Consider the following 20,590-nt stretch of genomic DNA (forward strand, 5'->3'; position numbering starts at 1 on the left):
CCCGTGTGAGCTGAGGCAGCTGTTCTCTGTAATCCTTCCTGGTGGTTCTCTTCCTGGCCTCGGGTAGTTTCATCACGTGCAGACGCTGATCAGCATTCTGCAAACTGAGGGGAGGGGGCCCTCTGCAGAGTTTTAGAGTTCTGTCTATGGAGCTCTTGCCTCTCTGGTTCTCTGCCCAGAGAGCTCCAGCCCTTCTGACTTCCTCGTCCTCCCAGAACCTTCTCGTGAACCCAGAGGGCCTGCCCGGCTCTACCTGATGGCCCTCCCCTCCAAGTGATGGTGGGCTAACCTCGTCTGTTTCTCCTGTCTCAGGAATCACTGTCTTCTGCTTATGTCCAACTTCTGAAAATCATCTTTTCAAGGATTTTGTCCTCTTTTTTCTACATCCCATCTTGACTGGAAGTGAAAGTCTCTTTGTGATCCCATGGACTTTAGCCCACCAGGCTTCTCTGTCCATGGGGATTCTCCAGGCAAGAATACTGTAGTGGGTTGTCATGCCCTCCTCCAGGGGATCTTCCCAACCCAGGGATCAAACCCATGTCTCCCACATTGTAGGCAGATTCTTTACCAGGGAAGTCCTCAAATTTACTATTTATACTCATTTCAATTTACATAATTCTGTCTTCTCTGCCTGCCTTTCCACTCCTAATCAGATGTTAGGATTTCATGAAACCAAAGTCATGTTAAAGGAGAATGCAGGGTTTGGAGGAAAGAAGGAAGAAAGAATTAATCAAGTTAAAGATAAAAATAGTTCAATACCTTCACTAGGTTCCTCCTACCTGTGAAACATCATGCTTGGTGCCACTAGACTTTTGCATGAGCCATGGCCCCCTATGGATTTAGAGTAAATGCAGTTGTTGGTGGTGTTCAATTGCTAAGTCATACCTGATTCTTTGCGACCCCATAGACTGCAGCATGCCAGGCTTCCCTGTCCTTCACTATCTCCCAGAGTTTGCTCAAATTCATGTCCATTGAGTCAGTGATGCTATCCAACCATCTTATCCTCTGCCACCTGCTTCTCCTCCTGTCCTCAATCTTTCCCAGCATCAAGGTGTTTTCCAATGAGTTGGCTCTTGACATCAGGTGACCAGAGTATCAGAGCTTCATCTTCAGTATCAGTCTTTCCAATGCAAATTCAGGGTTAATTTGTTTTAGGATTGACTGATTTGACCTCCTTGCAATCCAAGGGACTCTCAAGAGTCTTCTGCAGCACCACAGTTCAAATAGGAAAAGTTTACTGAGACTTGAAGATTTCACTTTGAAAAAAAGGACACCCTTCTCCATTTCTCTTTCGCCCGCTGCTTCTCCCTCCATTCATTTCCTAAGCCTCCCAGAAAACTATTTCCCCAGCAAGACAGCCTGTGTTTGCTGCTTGGAAGTTCTGCATGTCTTGGATCCTTCCCTGGTTTCTAGGGGCTTCCCAAGGCTTCCTACTCAACCATTCAGCCCTGGTCTGAGAAAAAATGACGAAAATAGCTGCATCCACTCAGGGATGATCTTACAAAACCTGACTCTTGTGCGCACCTCTGGTCATTTACGCCTTCTGTTGTCCTGTGGTCACTGATGCTTTATTTATGTCGGGCATGCGGACCGCTGTGCCAGCCCTTTCAGAGCGTCTGGCACGGGTGCGTTCAGTTCTGCTACATTTGTGTCACACATTTGCAACACACTGAAAGGATGAAGCTAGGAGGTTCAGGGAAATGTCAGCCTGGGGTGGGTGTGAGGCTAGCTGGGTTTCTCTGTCTACCAGAAGGAACATTACTTTAAATTGATTGGTTGTTTCCAAAACCACAATCCCAATGAATATTTCATAAGAGGCTACTATCAACTTTTATAGGGACCCTAGTGGTCCTTGCAGACTCCAGATCGGCTATGAATTGATTTTTCAGACTTCTGCTTATCCTTTGAACTGCCAATCAAATCATGCAGTAACTTCTCCTTAATAGAAACTTAGCTAAAGGAAGAGCTGTTATCTTCCGGGTGTGGATAGGCAGGATGCTCAACTGTGCCCTCCCTTGAAAGGGAAGCTTAGGAAGGTGTTCAGGAGTAGACACAAGCATTTGGTAGGAGTGAGACCCTACTAAGCACATGGACCAAGGCACCAGGAAGCAAACTCTTCCCCATCTCTTCACCTGGCTACAGTTAGGACTCAGTCTTTGTGTCCCTTGTGTTTATATACCTTGTCTTGCTCCTCCATGAGACTGAGACCTGAATATGTGGCTTTGCGTTATGTCCTATATCCCTCATATAGGTGATGTCATGCAATATTTGTCTTTCTCTGATTTATTGCACTTAGCATAATGTTCTCAGGATCCGTGCATGTTGTCACAAACAGCCGGTTGCCCTCCTTTCTTGTGGCTGTATAATATTCCATTGAATGAGTACATGCCACATCTTCTTTATCCATTTATCCACTGACAGACATTTAAATTATTTCCGTATTTGGGCCATTGTGAAAAATGCGACAGGGAACATGGGAAAGCACATACCTCTTTAACATCCTGTATTCATTCTCTTTGGATAAACACCCAGAAGTAAGATTGCTGGGTACTTCTACTTTTAATTTTTTTGAGGAATCTCCTTCCATGCTAGCTGCACCAGTTTACATTCCCATCAACAGTGCACATGGGTTCTCTTTCCTCCAAATCCTGGCCAAAGATTATTTCTTGTTTTGTTGATGATAGTGATCCTAAGAGATGTGAGTTTTGATTTGCATTTCCCTGATGGTTGGTGATATATGAATGAGGACATCTCACTTCCCTTGTTTCATTCACAGTTGACACTCCTTGACATCCACCTGAATTAAGATACTAAATATGCACAGATGTTTCTTTTCCTTGGTTAAGGCTCCTTTGTCCTCTTCTCCATCATTCTGATTTCTAGCCCTCCACCATCTGCCACTATTTATTTAGGCTCTTCCTCATTTCCATTTCATAATTTTTAAAAATACTGACTTCTGATTACTGTTTCATACTTCCAAAGTCCTTAATTGTTTTTTTAAAGCCAGTCAGGAATATTAAAAAATAACATTACCAAATGATGACATTGAATAAAAACCAAATGCCAAGAGCTGTCAGCTAAATGAATAAAACACTACAGTTTTTCATCCAAACCAGAATGGATCACAGTGGGCGATTTCTTAAATACAGATAACCCTTACTTGACTGCTGGGTCTCTAGAAAGATCTGAAAGTCAGGGAAATCCCGTTGAAAATGCAAATATCCTTGTGCCCGGGGAGAGCTACCAGGTTAGTGCGTGTTACCTAAGCAGAGGGGGTGGAGTGGGGGGTCTTGCGGGTGGACAGGCCTGGAAAGGATAAGGTCACTGGAATACCTGATAGAAAGAAACTATGAGAGAGCCTAGAGGAAAGATGTGAAAAGAGATTTAACAAAGGCCAGATGAAGAAGAAGAAGAGGGGGCAGGGGGAGGGGGAGGGAAATCAGGAAGCACATTGGGAAAATTAGACAGTCACTATCAAAGGAATTGAGTCTCCTGCTCCTTCTCTCCTTCTCTCCTTTCCAATCTGCCTGTGTATATTTACTATCTGGCACACCTACTGTTTCTAGTTCTCTCTTTCTGAATCCAGCATCACTGCTGAGTATCAGACACTATGGCATCTGCTAGGGCAGAGGCATATGGGCTAGTTATTCTTGGCTGGAGAATTCCACGGACAGAGGAGCCTGGAGGGCTACAGTCCATGGGTGGCAAAAGGTTGGACACAAACGAATGACTTTCCCTTCACAGGGCAGAGGTACCAGCATATGGACCCCTGCCCTGAGCAGCAGCCAGAGAAGGAGGGCGATGCGGGGAGAGGGGGCAAGTAGGACATTGATGATGAGAGCACAATTGCCGAATAGACTTCTTGCAGGGTGATGGTTTTTAGTGACTAATCACAAGGCTTAACATAATCCCAAGAATGACATTTTACAGGTTTAACAGATTCAACAGTTCCATCAACTAGCTAGATTAGCCCCAATGACACAATAAAACTCTTCTGTTTACTGAAAGTCTGTAAGACAGAGAGCCCTAGGCATTCTTCCAGAGAGTAGAATAGACAGTGAAAGTAAATGGAACAGAAAAGAGTTGGAGAGAGAGGCAGGGGGCGGGAGGAAGGAGGGAAAGAAGAGAAAGTGTGAGGAGTAAACATGAAAAGGACACGGAGTTTGATGACTGAGGATACGAGCTGGAGGGATTTGGGAAGGTCATCGTCTTTGAAAGTCATTGTAGGAGTCGGACTGAACTCAGAATCAAGGTACACAGCAGCCTCTTTTTTTACAAGAGTATTCTGGAAAGAGTTTGTCTTCGGCAACTTCAACAAGCACCATTTGAAACCAGCTAACCACAGTCGAGTCCTTCCATATAAGGTCCTGTCAAAAAGTTTCACAACCATCTTTTTGGAGCCAAGCAAATTATTTTTAACCAGGAGACACCAAAGACTCTCTGAAGTAGGTCAGCAAACAGAAGTCTGTGTTCTTCCACTGCTGATGCTAATCTCATGACTCAAGACAGTTGAAAAGGATAAACATCAATAACAAACATACAGAAAGGTTAACAAAAACCTAGCCCCTAAAGCATGGAGGACTCCCTGGTCTCTGGTTTACTGCTTCTGAATCTATAGATAATTGAGCCAAGATCCAGTGAGTTGAGTGATGTCCCCAGAGCCTAGGGCAAAGCGGGGGCTGAACGTAAATCCTGGCATTCTGACTCCTGAAAGCAGCATCTCCTCGGCTACACCGCCCTCTACTAGTAATACTTGTGAAGAAACAGTTTCTATATCCTCTTTTTCTTCAGCCCTCTGCTTTCAAGATTCTCTTCCAGACTCCAGGTAAGGTCGTAGAGCAAGACTCCTGCATTGAACAATCTGAGCTCGGGGCACAAATGTGAAATGCTTTTATTTTCTCAAGTTGCTGCCTTTAACTATACTTGCCTTCCTCCTAAACACATCTTGGGTAAATTCCTCAGTTCTTTATGTTAATTTTAGGTATTAAAATATGTCTGCTCCTGTTTAAAACTTCAATTTCCTTTCTTCTTGTCGACCCACCATGTAGTTCTTACAGTTTGCTCTGCACTGAAAGAATAATTTCAATTTATTTAATTGTTCATCTTTACCACTTTTGTTTCATCTTCCCATTACTTTAAAAAAAAATCAACACTTTAATTTGAAATAATTTTGGACAGATAAAAGTTTCAAAATGGTACAAAGAATTCCTACATATTCTTAGCCCATAATCCCCCAATAATAATATTTTACTTCTTTTGCTTTATTTTTTGGTTTTATATATATATGTATATATATACATGTTTATGCATATTTAAAGCTCTATTTGTATACATATTTTCTTACACATTTGTATGCACATTTGAGAGTAAGATATAGACATCATGCTTCTTTGCTCCTAAATATTTCACTATGTATTTTTTTTAAAAAATGACTTTCTCTTATATAACAATGAAATGATTTTCAAAGCATAAAGTTTACATTGATGCAACACTATGATCTACTCTACAGACCTTGTTCAAATTTCAGAATTATCCCACTAATGTCCTCATAATAAAATAAGAAAATTAATTTTTTTCTGGTTCAAGATCCAATCAAGTATCATATATATCACCTTTAACTGTCATTTTTCCTTTTGCTTCTTTTATCTGGAACAATTTTTTAGTCCTTTTTTTTTTTTCTTCTTTTTATTGGCTTGAAAGTACAACCATCTACATTGCAGAACTGTGCTCAATTCAGTTCAGTTCAGTTCAGTCGCTCAGTTGTGTCTGACTCTTTGTGACCCCCATGGACTGTAGCACGCCAGGCCTCCCTGTCCATCACCAACTCCCAGAGTTTACTCAAACTCACGTCCATTGAGTCGGTGATGCCATCCAACCACATAATCCTCTGGCATCCTCTTCTCCTCTTGCCTTCTATCTTTCCCAGCATCAGGGTCTTTTCAAATGAGTCAGTTCTTCACATCAGGTGGCCAAATTATTGGAGTTTCAGCTTCAACATCAGTCCTTCCAATGAATATTCAGGACTGATTTCCTTTAGGATGGACTGGCTGGATCTCTTTGCAGTCCAAGGGACCCCCAAGAGTCTTCTCCAACACACAGTTCAAAAGCATCAGTTCTTCGCCACTCAGCTTTCTTTATAGTCCAACTCTCACATTCATACATGACTACTGAAAAACCATAGCCTTGACTAGATGGACCTATGTTGGCAAAGAAATGTCTCTACTTTTTAATATGCTGTCTAGATTGGTCATAACTTTCCTTCCAAGGAGCAAGTGTCTTTTAATTTCATGGCTGCAGTCACCATCTGCAGTGATTTTGGAGCCCAAAAAAATAAAGTCTGCCACTGTTTCCCCATCTATTTGCCATGAAATGATGGGACTGGATGCCTTGATCTTAGTTTTCTGAATGTTGAGCTTTAAGCCAACTTTTTCACTCTCCTCTTTCACTTTCATCAAAAGGCTCTTTAGTTCTTCTTCACTTTCTGCCATAAGGGTGGTGTCATCTGCATATCTGAGGTTATTGATTTTTCTCCTGGCAATCTTGATTCCAGCGTGTGCTTCCTCCAGCCCAGTGTTTCTCATGATGTACTCTGCGTATAGGTTAAACAATGGTGCACTCTATTAGAGTTTGCTATTTATTTTTTTAACCTGATTTTTCTTTGTGTCTTTTAATAATAAAAAATAAAGCTCACAAGAGAAGATTCTCTTCTTATACATTCAAATAACAAGTTTGTGATTTCTTATTTCTTATACTAAAACTTTCTGAAGCATCTTTACAAACTGCATTTTAAAAGACTTGAGTCTCATCAAATACATTGTGCTCAATATTAGAAAAAGAGAAAGAAAGAAGGAAAGAAGGAAGGATGGAAAGTAACAAAGGAAAATGTATGACTTATAATTTTATACAAGGCATTGTTGAGAACAACCCGGACAGAAGACCACTTCTGATTTTACTATGCATGGATGAGAACCAAATCTACTGTATATAATTTTACCTGTATGAATTAGTTATCTGTTGTAGTATAACAAGTCACTCTGAAACATAACTACTTTAAATAATGAATATTATATTTGTTCATGATTCTCTGGGTCAGCAAGCTGGGCTGGGCTCAGCGGGGTGGTTCTGCTGGTCTCACCTGCCATCACTCCTGGAGCTGCAGTCATCTGATGGCTCCGCTGGTGATTGGCATTGGCTGTCAGCTGGACATCTCTTTCCTTATGGATGCTCATCCTCAAGGGAGCTAGCCTGGACTTCTTCATATGATAGAAATAGGGCAAGAGTGGGCTCTGAATGCCCTCAGTCTAAACAACTCACTGACCTGTAGAAACTGAATCCATCACTTCCACTATATTTTGTTGGTCAAACTAAGTTTCATGTGTAGCCTGAATTCAAGGCATTGGGAAACAGACACCATTTCTTCATGGGAGGTGCAGCAAAAATAATGTAAGAGTGAGTGTGCAGAGTGGGACGAGTTATTATACTCAAACATGCAAACAATGTACCACCATATCTAACAGCTGAAAGAACTTTCCAAAGATTTGCTTCTGGTTCCAGGAGCCCTAGGGTGCATTCGTATCTCAGTCTGACCTCCAGTTCTGCACCTTCACGTCATGGCACTAACCATGGAATATGGTGAGTGTCAAGTCATCCTGGAAGCCACCCCAGGATGGCTAGCAATGATTTAATTATCCATGGAAGTGACAGAGAATCTTCCAAACAAGAAACATTCCTTGTCCAAATTTCTCCCATCTGCCCCCCCACCCCCATGATGTTTAGCTGCTCCAGTGCCTTTTGAACTGGGGGGAAGAGCGATTGGAGGGGAAGTCAAGTAGATTGTAGCTACAATTACTTACTTATCTTTATACGTTACATTTTTTAAAAATTCTACAATGTGAGCTCATCACTAGGGACTCGCTTGGTGCCTTGGAAGTGTCTTGAGCAACTGAGATGCCCTAAGGTTAAGCTGCACTAGCTTCTCAATGAATCCAGCTCACCTGGGAGCACTAGAGAACACATCTCAGTATGAGAATGAAACTGGGCTTCCCTGAGGCCACAAGTCCGCACATGGAGACAGAAGCCTCTGATAGCACATTTGATTCCACATCTTGTATTTCATTTGCTGACAAGTTGACAGAGGAGATTTTATGGGGCATAAGGTACCAGTCAACGGACACGAATTTAAGTAAACTCTGTGAGATGGCGATGGACAGGGAAGCCTGGAGTGCTACAGTCCATGGGGTCACAAAGAGTCAGACATGACTTAGTGACTGAACAACAAGGTACTGTTCTAGACTTATTCTTTGGGAGCATATTTGCTTCTCAAAGGACAAATATATTTACAGGGATGTGAGCTGAACCAAAAGCCAAAACAAACTGCTCCAATTTACTGAACTGCAGAACAAATTGAACCAAATACACAAATTTTTATAGAGCCACAAACCACGGCAAAGGTTTTCTTTCCCTTTCAAAAAAAAGAAAACATGTTTTGCTTTCTTTCCCATCATGTTTCCATTAATTTTGTTTTTGAGTTCTAAAAAGTTCTAGAGATGGAGCCTGCATGATTTTTAACCAAACTGAGTTGTACGAAAAAAAAAATAAATAACTTTTTGTTTTCTTAGAACTAAACTAGTCTTTCTCAAGCTCTCATAGCTGCCTGGAAATGGAAAACATACACAAAACCTTCCTTAAAAAGACAATTCAAATCACAGATTTTGCAGTAATTTTTGGTTTAAACTCAAATTTTAAAATTTCTCCTTCCGCAACTTTTCCTTGGTTCTGAGCTCTCTCTGTTGGACTTATGACCTCAAAACCTTGTAGGAAAACCAGACAGGAAGTTGGGCAACTGCTTTCTTTAAGTCTAGTCTCCACACGGGAGTGGGGGTGAGGTCAAGATCCCACCAATTTACAGTCACTCCAACAAGTGTCTCCCTCAGGAACTTAGCTGGGGCAGTAGGCTGTGCGCAGGGATTTGTGAAGACCAGAACTCTGAGCAGTGGAACATGGGTCCTGCTTGGGCTGGTGAGAAGCAGCTTGGGAGCCTGCCTAGCCTGCGAGGGGACAAGCGCAAGAGATAAGACTGTCCAACCACAGGACATGTGCTAATGTGCAAACAAAATGGACAGAGTTGGGCATAATTCATAACTGCAAACATTTTAAAGCATTTCCCAACTTAACCCCACACTCGGAGAAGGCAATGGCAACCCACTCCAGTACTCTTGCCTGGAAAATCCAATGGATGAAGGAGGCTGGTAGGCTGCAGTCCATGGGATCTCTAGGAGTCGGACACTACTGAGAGACTTTACTTTCACTTTTCACTTTCATGCACTGGAGAAGGAAATGGCAAGTGTTCTTGCCTGGAGGATCCCAGGGATGGGGGATCCTGGTAGGCTACCGTCTATGAGGTCGCACAGAGTCGGACACGACTGAAGCGACTTAGAAGTAGCAGCAGCAACCCCATACCTAATACTGAAGCAACTTAGCAGCAGCAGCATATACATATATATATATATATATATTTGTTTTCATATTCTTTTCCATTATGGTTATCACTGGATATTGAATATAGTTCCTTGTACTATACAGTGGGACCTTGCTGTTTATCCATTCTCTATGTAATAGCTTGCATCTGCTAACCGCATCCTCCCAGCCCATCCCTTGCCCACCCCCTTCCCCTTGGCAACCACAAGTTTGTTCTCTATGTCTGTGAATCTGTTTCTGTTTTGTAGATAAGTTCATTTGTAGTCATAGTCTAGATTCCACATATAAGTGATATCATATGGTATTTGTCTTTCTCACTCTAAGTATAGAGGCATCTTAACTCCCTTCCTTTCAGCTAAAATGCAAACACTTGAAAATCAAGTAATGGCCAAGGTAGATCATGACAATGATTATATTGATATTATACTTGTTGTTTAGTTGCTAAGTCTTGTCCCACTCTTTGCAACCCCATGGACTGTGGCCTGCCAGGCTCCTCTGTCCATGGGATTCTCCAGGCAAGAACACTGGAGTGGGTTGCCATTTCCTTCTCAGGGGATCTTCCTGACCCAGGAATCGAGACCGGGTCTCCTACATTGCAGGCAGATTCTTTACTGACTGAGCTATAAGCGAAGCCCCAGTATTATCACTTATTGGAGCCCAACGCTGGGCCACTGTTGTACATAGACTAATCCTCAGAAAAAACTCAGCCAGACTGAAAATTTGCTTTATCGGGTCATGAAGCTAGTAGAATAGCAATTGTAATAGTAGTCATCATCATTAACATTCACCGATTACTTTCTGCCAGGAGCCGAGCTAAACAGTTTACCTGCTTCATCTCATTTAATCTTCATAGCAATCCCAAATTATTATTACCCCTGTCTCTCAGAGGAGGGTACTGAGGTTTAGAGATGCTAAGTAGTTGGTGCCAGGTCACACAGCTAGAAAGTGACAGAACAAGGAATTGATCCCAAGCTCTCTGCCTGCAAACCCTATTTGAACAAGAATTTAAAACTGGGTGTAGCATTCCTCCAACTCAGGGCTTCTCCCTGACAGGGAGGGGAGCTTCTGCTAACATGGTTCATGCCAAATCTGAAATTAAAACAGTAATAGGTCATTGGAGGAGTTTTAAAATGAGATTCCAGCTTATAATTTAATCAAACATGTAAGTTCAATAACACACCATGCATATTTTACATTTCCTGTTTGAGGCAACTGTCTCAGATGGGGCTGTATGCTTCCCTTGACTGAACTTTTGTCTTTTTGCTTCTATTTTTTATTTTCTGAGCCATTAAAAAATTTATCATCCTAAAATTTCACAATAATTTGAAACTTCAATCTTTAATGAAGCTCTCCTTAGGTCTGAGGATGTTACGTGGATTCTCATTGTTCTTAAATTCATGACCTTGCTTTCTGATATGAACTTATGCACGATGTCGTTTCAGTTTAATTACTCTCTCCACTTTTAATCAAAGCACCTTTTTATTTCCTCATTCCTGCTCTGTTGTTCAGCTTGAAGTGTGCTCTGAGGATCAGGCCCAAATGAGCAGGACTATAAACAACTTCAGTGGTTACTCAGCTCCACAGGGACAAACAGGAGGATGCAGGGAAAATGGAAGTGAGGAGAACTAGCATTCTCCCCAGAGAAGGATCTCCTGAGAAGGAAGGGTGTAGGGATAGCAAAATGGATCTCTCTCTGGAGGCGACCCTTTTAAGAGCTCAATTATCATTGCTTGAGGTGAGGTCTCCTCTGAGAGATGAAATAGACTCGGCTTGTGGGACCAAGCTTTGTTCAAGGAGCTGCTGCGATGGCGGCTAAATTGGGGGTTCTGAAAACAGACAAAAAAAGGAGCTCATAGATACAGAAAATGGAGTAGGGGTTGCAGGGGTGAAGATGAGCAACATGGGTGAAGGGGGTCATAAACCACAAACCTCCAGTTATGAAATAAATGCCCTGACAACAAAATGTACACCATGGTAACTAGAGTTAACACAATGTTGCTTGTTTGAAAGTTGCTAAGAGAGAAGATCTTAAAAGCTCCCATCACAAGAAAACAAAATTCTGTAACTGTGCCTGACAATGAGTGTTAACTAGACTCCTTGTGGGCATCAGTTCGCAGTGTTTACAAATAATGGATCATCATGTGGGATACCTGAAAGTAACACTTTCAGGTATCTGCATTATATCTGCATTAAAACCATTCTGGATTCTGTGAGGAGCCCGGGCACGCAGGGTGTGGGTAAAAAGAGGGGTGCTCTAGGAAGATGAATGTCAAAATATAGGAGCAGAGAAGCGATGAAAAGCAAACAGGATAACACCACTCAGGCATAAACAAGGAATGAAGTTTGGCTGTTTACAGAACATGGATGGACTTGGAGGGCATCGTGCTAAGTGAGTCAGACAGAGAAAGGCAAATACTGTATGATATCACTTCTGTGTGAAATTTACAAAATACAACAAACTAGTGAATATGACAAAAAAGATAACTCACAAACGCAGAGAACAAACTAGAGTGATTACTAGTGGGGAGAGGGAAGGAGGAGGGACAATATAGGGGTAGAGGATTAAGAAGTACAAACTATTATGCATAAAATAAGCTGTGAGGATGCACTGCACAGGGCTTCCCAGATGGCGCCAGTGGTGAAGAATCTGCCTGTGAATGTAGGAGGCAGAGGAGATGCAAGTTTGATCCCTGGGTCAGGAAGATCTTCTGGAGGAAGAAATGGCACCCCGCTCCAGTGTTCTTGCCTGGGAAATTCTATGGACAGAGCAGCCTGACGGGCTATAGTCTACAGGGTTGCAAAGAGTTGGACACGACTGAGCACGCACACCACACTATGCATTGTACAACACGGGGAATATAGCCAATATTTTATAATAATAGTAAATGGAATATAACCTTTAAAAACTATGAATCATTATATTGTATACCTATAAATTACATAGTATTGTATATCAACCATACATCAGTGAATCAATCAATAAAAGCAACACACAGATAAACAAACATGAAAGCCAAAAGGCTTCTGTGTTGTTGTTTTTTTTTCCTCACATCAGACTTCCAACAGGACCCAGATGTTTGTTTCAGTGACCATTTATTGAGCACCTACTGTGTCCTCAGAATTGTTTCAGGGACATGGGGTGATAAGGAGCTTTGTGGACAAGTAAGTCTGGGAGAGAAGCTTGACTTAAGAGAGAGAAACAGCTGTGTCTGGATCTGCCTGAGGGCTGCCTGCTCTCCGGGAAAGTGTGCTTGCCCCGCGGGGAGCTGACGGTAGGCACAGCTTGGCTAAGAGGAAGGTCCAGGAGAGGCAAGAGACCAGGCTCGCTCTGCATGGGTGAGGTTCCCAGAGCCCCGAGGCAGCTGTGCAATTGGCCGTCCTTTATGTGCTCTGTCCCATATCCACTCACAGGTACTCATGGAGATGGGTTCTATGGATCTTAAGGTGTATTCAATTCAATTCAATTCAGTCACTCAGTCGTGTTCGACTCTTTGCAACCCCATGAACCGCAGCACACCAGGCCTCCCTGTCCATCACCAACTCCCAGAGTCCACCCAAACCCATGTCCATTGAGTCAGTGATGCCATCCAACCATCTCATCCTCTGTCACCCCCTTCTCCTCCTGCCCTCAATCTTTCCCAGCATCAGGGACTTTTCCAGTGAGTCAGCTCTTCTCATCAGGTGGTCAAAGTATTGGGAGTTTCAGCTTCAACCTCAGTCCGTCCAATGAACACCCAGGACTGATCTCCTTTAGGATGGACTGGTTGGATCTCCTTGCAGTCCAAGGGACTCTCAAGAGTCTTCTCCAACACCACAGTTCAAAAGCATCAATTCTTCGGCCCTCAGCTTTCTTCACAGTCCAACTCTTGCATCCATACATGACCACTGGAAAAACCACAGCCTTGACTAGATGGACCTTTGTTGGTAAAGTAATGTTTCTGCTTTTTAATATGCTGTCTAGGTTGGTCATAACTTTCCTTCCAAGGAGTAAGCATCTTTTAATTTCATGGCTGCAATCACCATCTGCAGTGATTTTGGAGCCCCCCAATATAAAGTCAGCCACTATTTCCATTGTTCCCCCATCTATTTGCCATGAAGTGATGGGATGGGATGCCTTGATCTTAGTTTTCCGAATGTTGAGCTTTCAGCCAACTTTTTCACTCTCCTCTTTCACTTTCATCAAGAGGCTCTTTAGTTCTTCTTCACTTTCTGCCCTAAGGGTGGTGTCATCTGCATATCTGAGGTTATTGATATTTCTCCCAGCAATCTTGATTCCAGCGTGTGCTTCCTCCAGCCCAGTGTTTCTCATGATGTACTCTGCATATAAGTTAAATAAGCAGAGTAGCAATATACAGCATTTATGTACTTCTTTTCCTATTGGGAACCAGTCTGTTGTTCCGTGTCCAGTTCTAACTGTTGCTTCCTGACCTGCATACAGATTTCTCAAGAGGCAGGTCAGGTGGTCTGGTATTCCCATCTCTTTCAGAATCTTCCACAGTTTATTGTGATCCACACAGTCAAAGGCTTTGGCATAGTCAATAAAGCAGAAATAGATGTTTTTCTGGAACTCTCTTGCTTTTTCGATGATCCAGCGGATGTTGGCAATTTGATTTCTGATTCCTCTGCCTTTTCAAAAACCAGCTTGAACATCTGGAAGTTCACAGTTCACGTATTGCTGAAGCCTGGCTTGGAGAATTCTAAGCATCACTTTACTAGCATGTGAGATGAGTGCAATTGTGCGGTAGTTTGAGCATTCTTTGGCATTGCCTTTCTTTGGGATTGGAATGAAAACTGACCTTTTCCAGTCTTGTGGCCCCTGCTGAGTTTTCCAAATTTGCTGGCATATTGGGTGCAACACTTTCACAGAATCATCTTTTAGGACTTGAAATAGCTCAACTGGAATTCCATCACCTCCACTAGCTTTGTTCCTAGTGATGCTTCCTAAGGCCCACTTGACTTCATATTCCAGGATGTCTGGCTCTAGGTGAGTGATCATACCATTGTGATTATCTGGGTCATGAAGATCTTTTTTGTACAGTTCTTCTGTGTATTCTTGCCACCTGTTCTTAATGTCTTCTGCTTGTTAGGTCCCTATCATTTCTGTCCTTTATTGAGCCCATCTTTGCATGAAATTTTCCTTTGGTATCTCTAATTTTCTTGAAGAGATCTCTAGTCTTTCCCATTCTATTGTTTTCCTCTATTTCTTTGCACTGATTACTGAGGAAGGCTTTCTTATCCTTCCTTGCTATTCTTTGGAACTCTGCATTCAAATGGGTGTATCTTTCCTTTACTCCTTTGTTTTTCGCTTCCCTTCTTTTCACAGCTATTTGTAAGGCCTCCTCAGACAGCCATTTTGCTTTTTTGCATTTCTTTTTCTTGGGGCTGGCCTTGATTCCTGTCTTAATAAGGTATATTAAGCCATTTAATTCCCACAGTGCCCTTATGAAATTCTATGATTATCTCCATTTTACATATGAAAACATGGAAATACAGACAAGCTAAGTTGCTTGCCCTGGGGCACATGGCCTTTGAGCAATAAACTTAGGATGACAACCCAAGACACTCTGGCCTGGCAAGCAAGGTTCACAGTGCTGACCACCAGGCCAGCTGTCTCTCAATGCGGTGGCTCTGAGGCAGCATGCCCTAATCAGAATAGTAATAAGCCACTTTACAAGGAAGAGAAGTTGTGCAGACAGAGGCAGGTTTTTCAGAGGACCAAAGAATTGATGCCTTCGAACTGTGGTGCTAGAGAAGACTCTTGAGAGTCCCTTGGACAGCAAGATCAAACCAGTCAATCTTAAGGAAATCAATCCTGAATATTCACTGGAAGGACTCATGCTGAAGCTAAAGCTCCAAAAGTTTGGTAACCTGATGTGAAGAGCTGACTCATTGGAAAAGACCCTGATGCTGGGAAAGATCAAGAGCAGGGAGAAAAGGGAGTGACAGAGGATCAGATGGCTGGATGGCATCCCCAGTGCAATGGACATGAACTTGGGTAAACTCTGGGAGATGGTGACCGATGGGAGGCCTGGCGTGCTGCAGTCCATGGGGTCTCACAGAGTCGGACATGACTGAGTGACCGAACAACAAGTATGAGAACAGGATTTATATCGGAAGACTGGGTGTGGATTAGAATTCTAATACTAACTAGTTCTGCATCGGTTAACCTCACTGACTGTCAGTTTCCTCATATTTAACATGAGGTTAACAATATTGGACTTCCCTGGTGGCTCAGATGGTAAAGAACCTGCCTGCAATGCAGGAGATCTAGGTCCCATTACTTACCATGCCCTGGAATTTCGAGAACTTGTCAACAAGGCTGTGCTCTGAGACTTAATGCCAAACTGAAATCCACTCAGCTTCAAAAAGTTTCTTTCGGCAAAAGTCAGATGTGTGGGCTTCAGAGTGAACTCTAAAGCCCACAGCAGTTACTGTTTATTCCTCAGGGACCAGCCTTAATGCGAGCAAGATAAAAGCTTGCTTGGATTTTGCCTGCTTTCACCAGAAAGAGGTTAAGTCTGACTTGCACTTCCTTGCAATGGTCTCACTTACAGTAAGAACCTGACTCGTGGGGTAGGAAGGGGCTCTCCATGGCATAGACGGGGACACAACCCAGAGACAGTGAGCATCCCCTCCATGAACCTGCTCTGACTGGATCACTGTGCTCAACAAGAGGCAGCACCCATGTTTCAAAAACTCAGAATAAACAGTCAGCAATTCACACAGCTCGTCCATTAGATAGATGAGAACCTCACTAAAGAACTGAACTGTTTGGGGGAGGGGATTGAATTCGTTATGCCAAAGTCTTTTGGAATATTTTAACTCTGGCTTCTCCTGGTTGTGTTGGCAGAGAAAGCAGGGTTAATGCCTAATTGTGTAGTTATTTCTATTGTGTGGTTTCATAGTCATTTCTTTACCGATGGTCCCCCCAGCCCCACTCCATAGAAACTTGAAAACAGAAAGCCATATCCTAGTCATAGTTATTTGAGCTCTCTACAGGATTAAGTCTAGCATTTTCTTATGGTTCCAACCAGTGCTGTTGAGTTGGACTCCCTGGGTTTGAATTCTGGTTCTGCCATTGAGTAGACATTGAACTTGGGAGAGTGACTTGATTTTGCGTTAGTAACTCAACCTCTTGCTTGTCTTCATTTCCTTATCTGTGAAATGGAGGTAATTTTGATATTCATCTTCTCCATAAAGTGTCTAGGGTTCATATAGTAAATATTTGATAAACATTGGCTATTGATAAGTACTCAAAAATTATTTATTGGTAAGAGTTGGACTGTGAAGAAAGCTGAGCGCCGAAAAATTGATGCTTTTGAACTGTGGTGTTGGAGAAGACTCTTGAGAGTCCCTTGGACTGCAAGGAGATCCAACCAGTCCATCCTCAAGGAGATCAGTCCTGAGTGTTCATTGGAAGGACTGATGCTGAAGCTGAAACTCCAATACTTTGGCCACCTGATGCGAAGAGCTGACTCATTGGAAAAGACCCTGATGCTGGGAGGGATTGGGGGCAGGAGGAGAAGGGGACGACAGAGGATGAGATGGCTGAATGGCATCACCGACTCAATGGGCATGAGTTTGAGTAAATTTCAGGAGTTGGTGATGGACAGGGAGGCCTGGCGTGCTGCGATTCATGGGGTCACGAAGAGTCGGACATGACTGAGCGACTGAACTGAACTGAAGAATGTATTAGAGACAGAGAGATAATTGTCACAAAGAAGAAAGCTGTGACTCTTTCTCAAACCATCCCAACTTCTGCTAGTCCCAACAGTTCAGATATCCTAGCATAATCTCTCAGATTCACGGAAGCAGCAGAATTCTATCGTCACATGAAATGTACGTATATAACTGTGATCTGCTCTAAATCCTGGGGTACAGATTTAGTCATGGTGCTTTTTTCTCTCCAGTTAACAGCTACAACAGTCAAGAATCCCATTATAAAAAACATCTCAGCTTTCCACCTTTGTCTAGGAGTGCCAGGGGCTTCATCAGGCAAAAGGGGCCAGATGTCTCTCAAAGGCCAAGTGGGGCAGGAATGGCCTGGCATTGTCTTGCATGTCCAGCTGCTCCTCCTCCGTGGAGGGATCTGAGCTTCCCCGGGGGCGGCGCCCAGCCAGAGCCCAGCTCGAGCTGCAGGCTTGGTGGTGACAGCTCTGAGACCTCGATCACAGGACCAGCATCACTGTCCAGGAGAACTGCCCGGCCAGGACTGCTGCCAGTGAAAGCCACAGGCCTCTGGGCCAAGCCAGCCTCGCACAGCCCATTAGCCCTTTTCTCAGAACCTGGGTCATCAACCTCAGTGTCTCTTCTTCCCTGAACCATGACTTAGTTTCAGGATTTTTCACCTATGCAGATGTGTCTGCCAGGACCCCCACTAGATGAGCTTGCCAGTGCAGCCGTACAAATCTCCATAGATGGAGGGGCTTAAACAGGGAAATGTATTTTTCCACAATTCCGGGGGCTGCAAATCTAAGAGAAGGCGAGGGCAGGTAGATTGCTTCTGAGGCCTCGCTCCTTGGCTTGTAGATGGCCGTCTGCTCCCCATGTCCTCAATGTAGCCCCATCTCCAAACACGGTCACATTCTGAGTTACTGGAAGTTAGGACTCCAACATTGGAAATCTTGGTGGGGGGGTGGGGGTGGGGCACAGTTCAGCCCATGACACCAACAGCTGACTCTAGCGGCTTGGGGAATAAGGTAACTTGTTCAACGAGAGAGACAGAGATGGAGAGAGCAGGAGGTGTGTACCAGGGAGCCTCTTCAGACCACTTTCCAGGACAGTGGGCACCGTGTTTTCCTTACTAAGCCATCACTCAAGTGCTGTCCTGACATTTGGAGTCACCTGAGCAGATCCAGGAGCTCTTTGTGAAACAGGTGACCCCAGAGCTCCTCTGAGAGAAAATAGGAGTGCAGTCTGCACCCTTCTTCACCCTCTCCTCAAGAAATCACCTCTGACCAGCACCATGTAAAACCCTGGCCTGGAGGATTCCAGGCATCAAGACTCCTTCTGCTACTTTTTTTCACAATCTGTGATTCACAGCAATTTGAATTGGGGTGTGTGTGTGTGTGTGTGTGTGTGTGTGTGTGTATTACTTCTACCGATTCCTGGCTGTGAGAACATATAATAATAGCTTCGTGACCAGCATTCAGCCCAGCTCTGCTCTGGGGTTGGGATGAGCCTGAGACCTGCCGACACCCTGGCTTCAATTTTCCCCCTTGGTTCCTCCCTGGAGACGGGCTGGTTAATCACCCTGCTCAGCTGTGACACCCCAGAGAAGCCAAGAGGGGACAGTCAGAGGCGGCCTCCCCGTGACCTGCTTGCTCACACCAGACCAATAAAGTGCGGGCAGAGTGACAACGACAGCTGCCCCGTGGTGTTCAGAGGGAGCCAAGCAGTTCAGTTCTGCAGCCCCGGGGACGAGTGTGTCATTACAGCCCTGCTTCTCCAAGAGAAGCCACCTCAACGCAGTCGGGGGTGCTTGCAGCTCTTGGAGCCACAGTCAGGCATCTGGAACCCCAAGGACCAGGCACCAGGGACCCTGAGAGCCAGGCATCTGGGATTCCCATCTCCCGCATCTCCCCAAGTCCTACTCCACCTGCGGCACCACCAGCTACGGCTCCTGTCACCCGATCGGCCCCCTGCTGGGCTTTAGCAGTGGAGTCCGGTCTCCATCCCCATCTGTGGCAGCAGAGACGCTGGAGAAAGGAGGTACATGGGGGCCAGGCAGTCCGGGGCCCGCCGCAAGGACAAGAGCCCCCTGGGGCGGGGGCTACTGCGGGGGAGGCAGAAGTTCTCCTCCTGGGACGATGCTCTGCTTCCCGGCAGGGACCCGCGCTGCCTGCTGAAGCGGGGGCTGCGCCATGTCAGTTTCAGCCTGGTCACCAAGGGCATGACGGACGCGCCCGACTTCCTGTGGGGCCTGTCGGAGATGCAGAAGCTCAACCTGTCCCACAACCAGCTCCGGGCCGTTCCTCCCGAGCTGGGGAAGCTCACGCGGCTGGTGGTCCTGAACTTGTGCGGGAACCGCCTGAAGACACTGCCCCGGGAGGTCAGCCTCCTGCAGAGCCTCAAAGTTCTGTTCGTGCACATGAACGGCCTAACGGAGCTGCCGGCCGAGCTGGGCGCCTGCCGAAGCCTGGAGGTCCTGAGCGCGTCGCACAACTGCCTGTCCCAGCTGCCCGCCAGCCTCGCCGACCTGTCGCGGCTGCGCAAGCTGAACCTCAGCCACAACCGCTTCGCCCACATCCCCGTCTGCGTGTTCTCACTCAAGGAGCTGGACTTCCTGCACGTGGGCTCCAACCGCCTGGAGAACATTGCCGAGAGCATCCAGTGCCTGGCCGGCTTGCAGATCTTCATCGCTGAGGGCAACCACATCCACACCTTCCCACGCTCGCTCTGCCTGCTCACAAGCCTGGAGCTGCTGAACCTGAACAACAATGACATCCAGACGCTCCCTGCGGAGCTCTACATGCTCTGCAGGCTGACCAGGATCGCCTGGAACCCCATGGACAAAGGGCTGCACATTTCCCGTAACCCTTTATCCAAACCTCTGCCCGAGCTGCTGGAGGGGGGCCTGGAGATGCTCGTCAGTTACCTGAAGGACAGAAAACACACCTGACTCAGACGGGAACTTCCCTAGTCTAAACCCTCTCCTCTTCCTGTTGCTGCGGGTGGAGGCTTGTGTTACTATGTGCTGAGTTGTACGGAACGCCCCTTCTTAGCAGGTGTTTGCTTTTTAGCTCTGTATACTCCTATAAATGGGCTTCTACTTCTCAGCAGTAGAGAATCCACCTGCAATGCAGGAGATGTGGGTTCGATCCCTGGGTAATGGGAAGATCCCCTGGAGGAGGGCATGGTAACCCACTCCAGTATTCTTGCCTAAAGAATCCCATGGACAGAGGAGCCTGGTGGGCTACAGTCCACGGGGTGGGAAAGTGTCTGACACAACTGAAGAGACTTAGCCCGCCGGCCTCTCCCCAAAACCCGCATAATATCATCTCCTTCTGAATATCAGTGGATAGAGGACTTGGGTTTTCTTTCCCCAAAGAAAAATAATTCTGCTTCTTCTGGGGAGAAGTGGGATTCAGCCTTTGAAAGAGAGGACAGCAGG

General features: G+C 44.9%; 1 protein-coding gene across 1 annotated transcript; it reads left to right on the forward strand.

Annotated features, from left to right (window-relative positions):
• Positions 1-19,192: 19,192 nt before the first annotated feature.
• LRRC30 (leucine rich repeat containing 30) lies at positions 19,193-20,098 on the forward strand. The gene has a single exon (XM_061131020.1). The coding sequence runs from the start codon at positions 19,193-19,195 to the stop codon at positions 20,096-20,098; it is 906 nt and encodes a 301-aa protein (XP_060987003.1).
• Positions 20,099-20,590: the final 492 nt, after the last annotated feature.

This window comes from Dama dama, chromosome 27 (genome assembly GCF_033118175.1).
Source record: "Dama dama isolate Ldn47 chromosome 27, ASM3311817v1, whole genome shotgun sequence".
In the NCBI taxonomy this organism is placed as follows: domain Eukaryota; kingdom Metazoa; phylum Chordata; class Mammalia; order Artiodactyla; family Cervidae; genus Dama; species Dama dama.

Bases quoted from the DNA above. Each gene is read 5' to 3' on its own strand.
- LRRC30 (XM_061131020.1), top strand. From the start codon at position 19,193: ATGGGGGCCAGGCAGTCCGGGGCCCGCCGCAAGGACAAGAGCCCCCTG.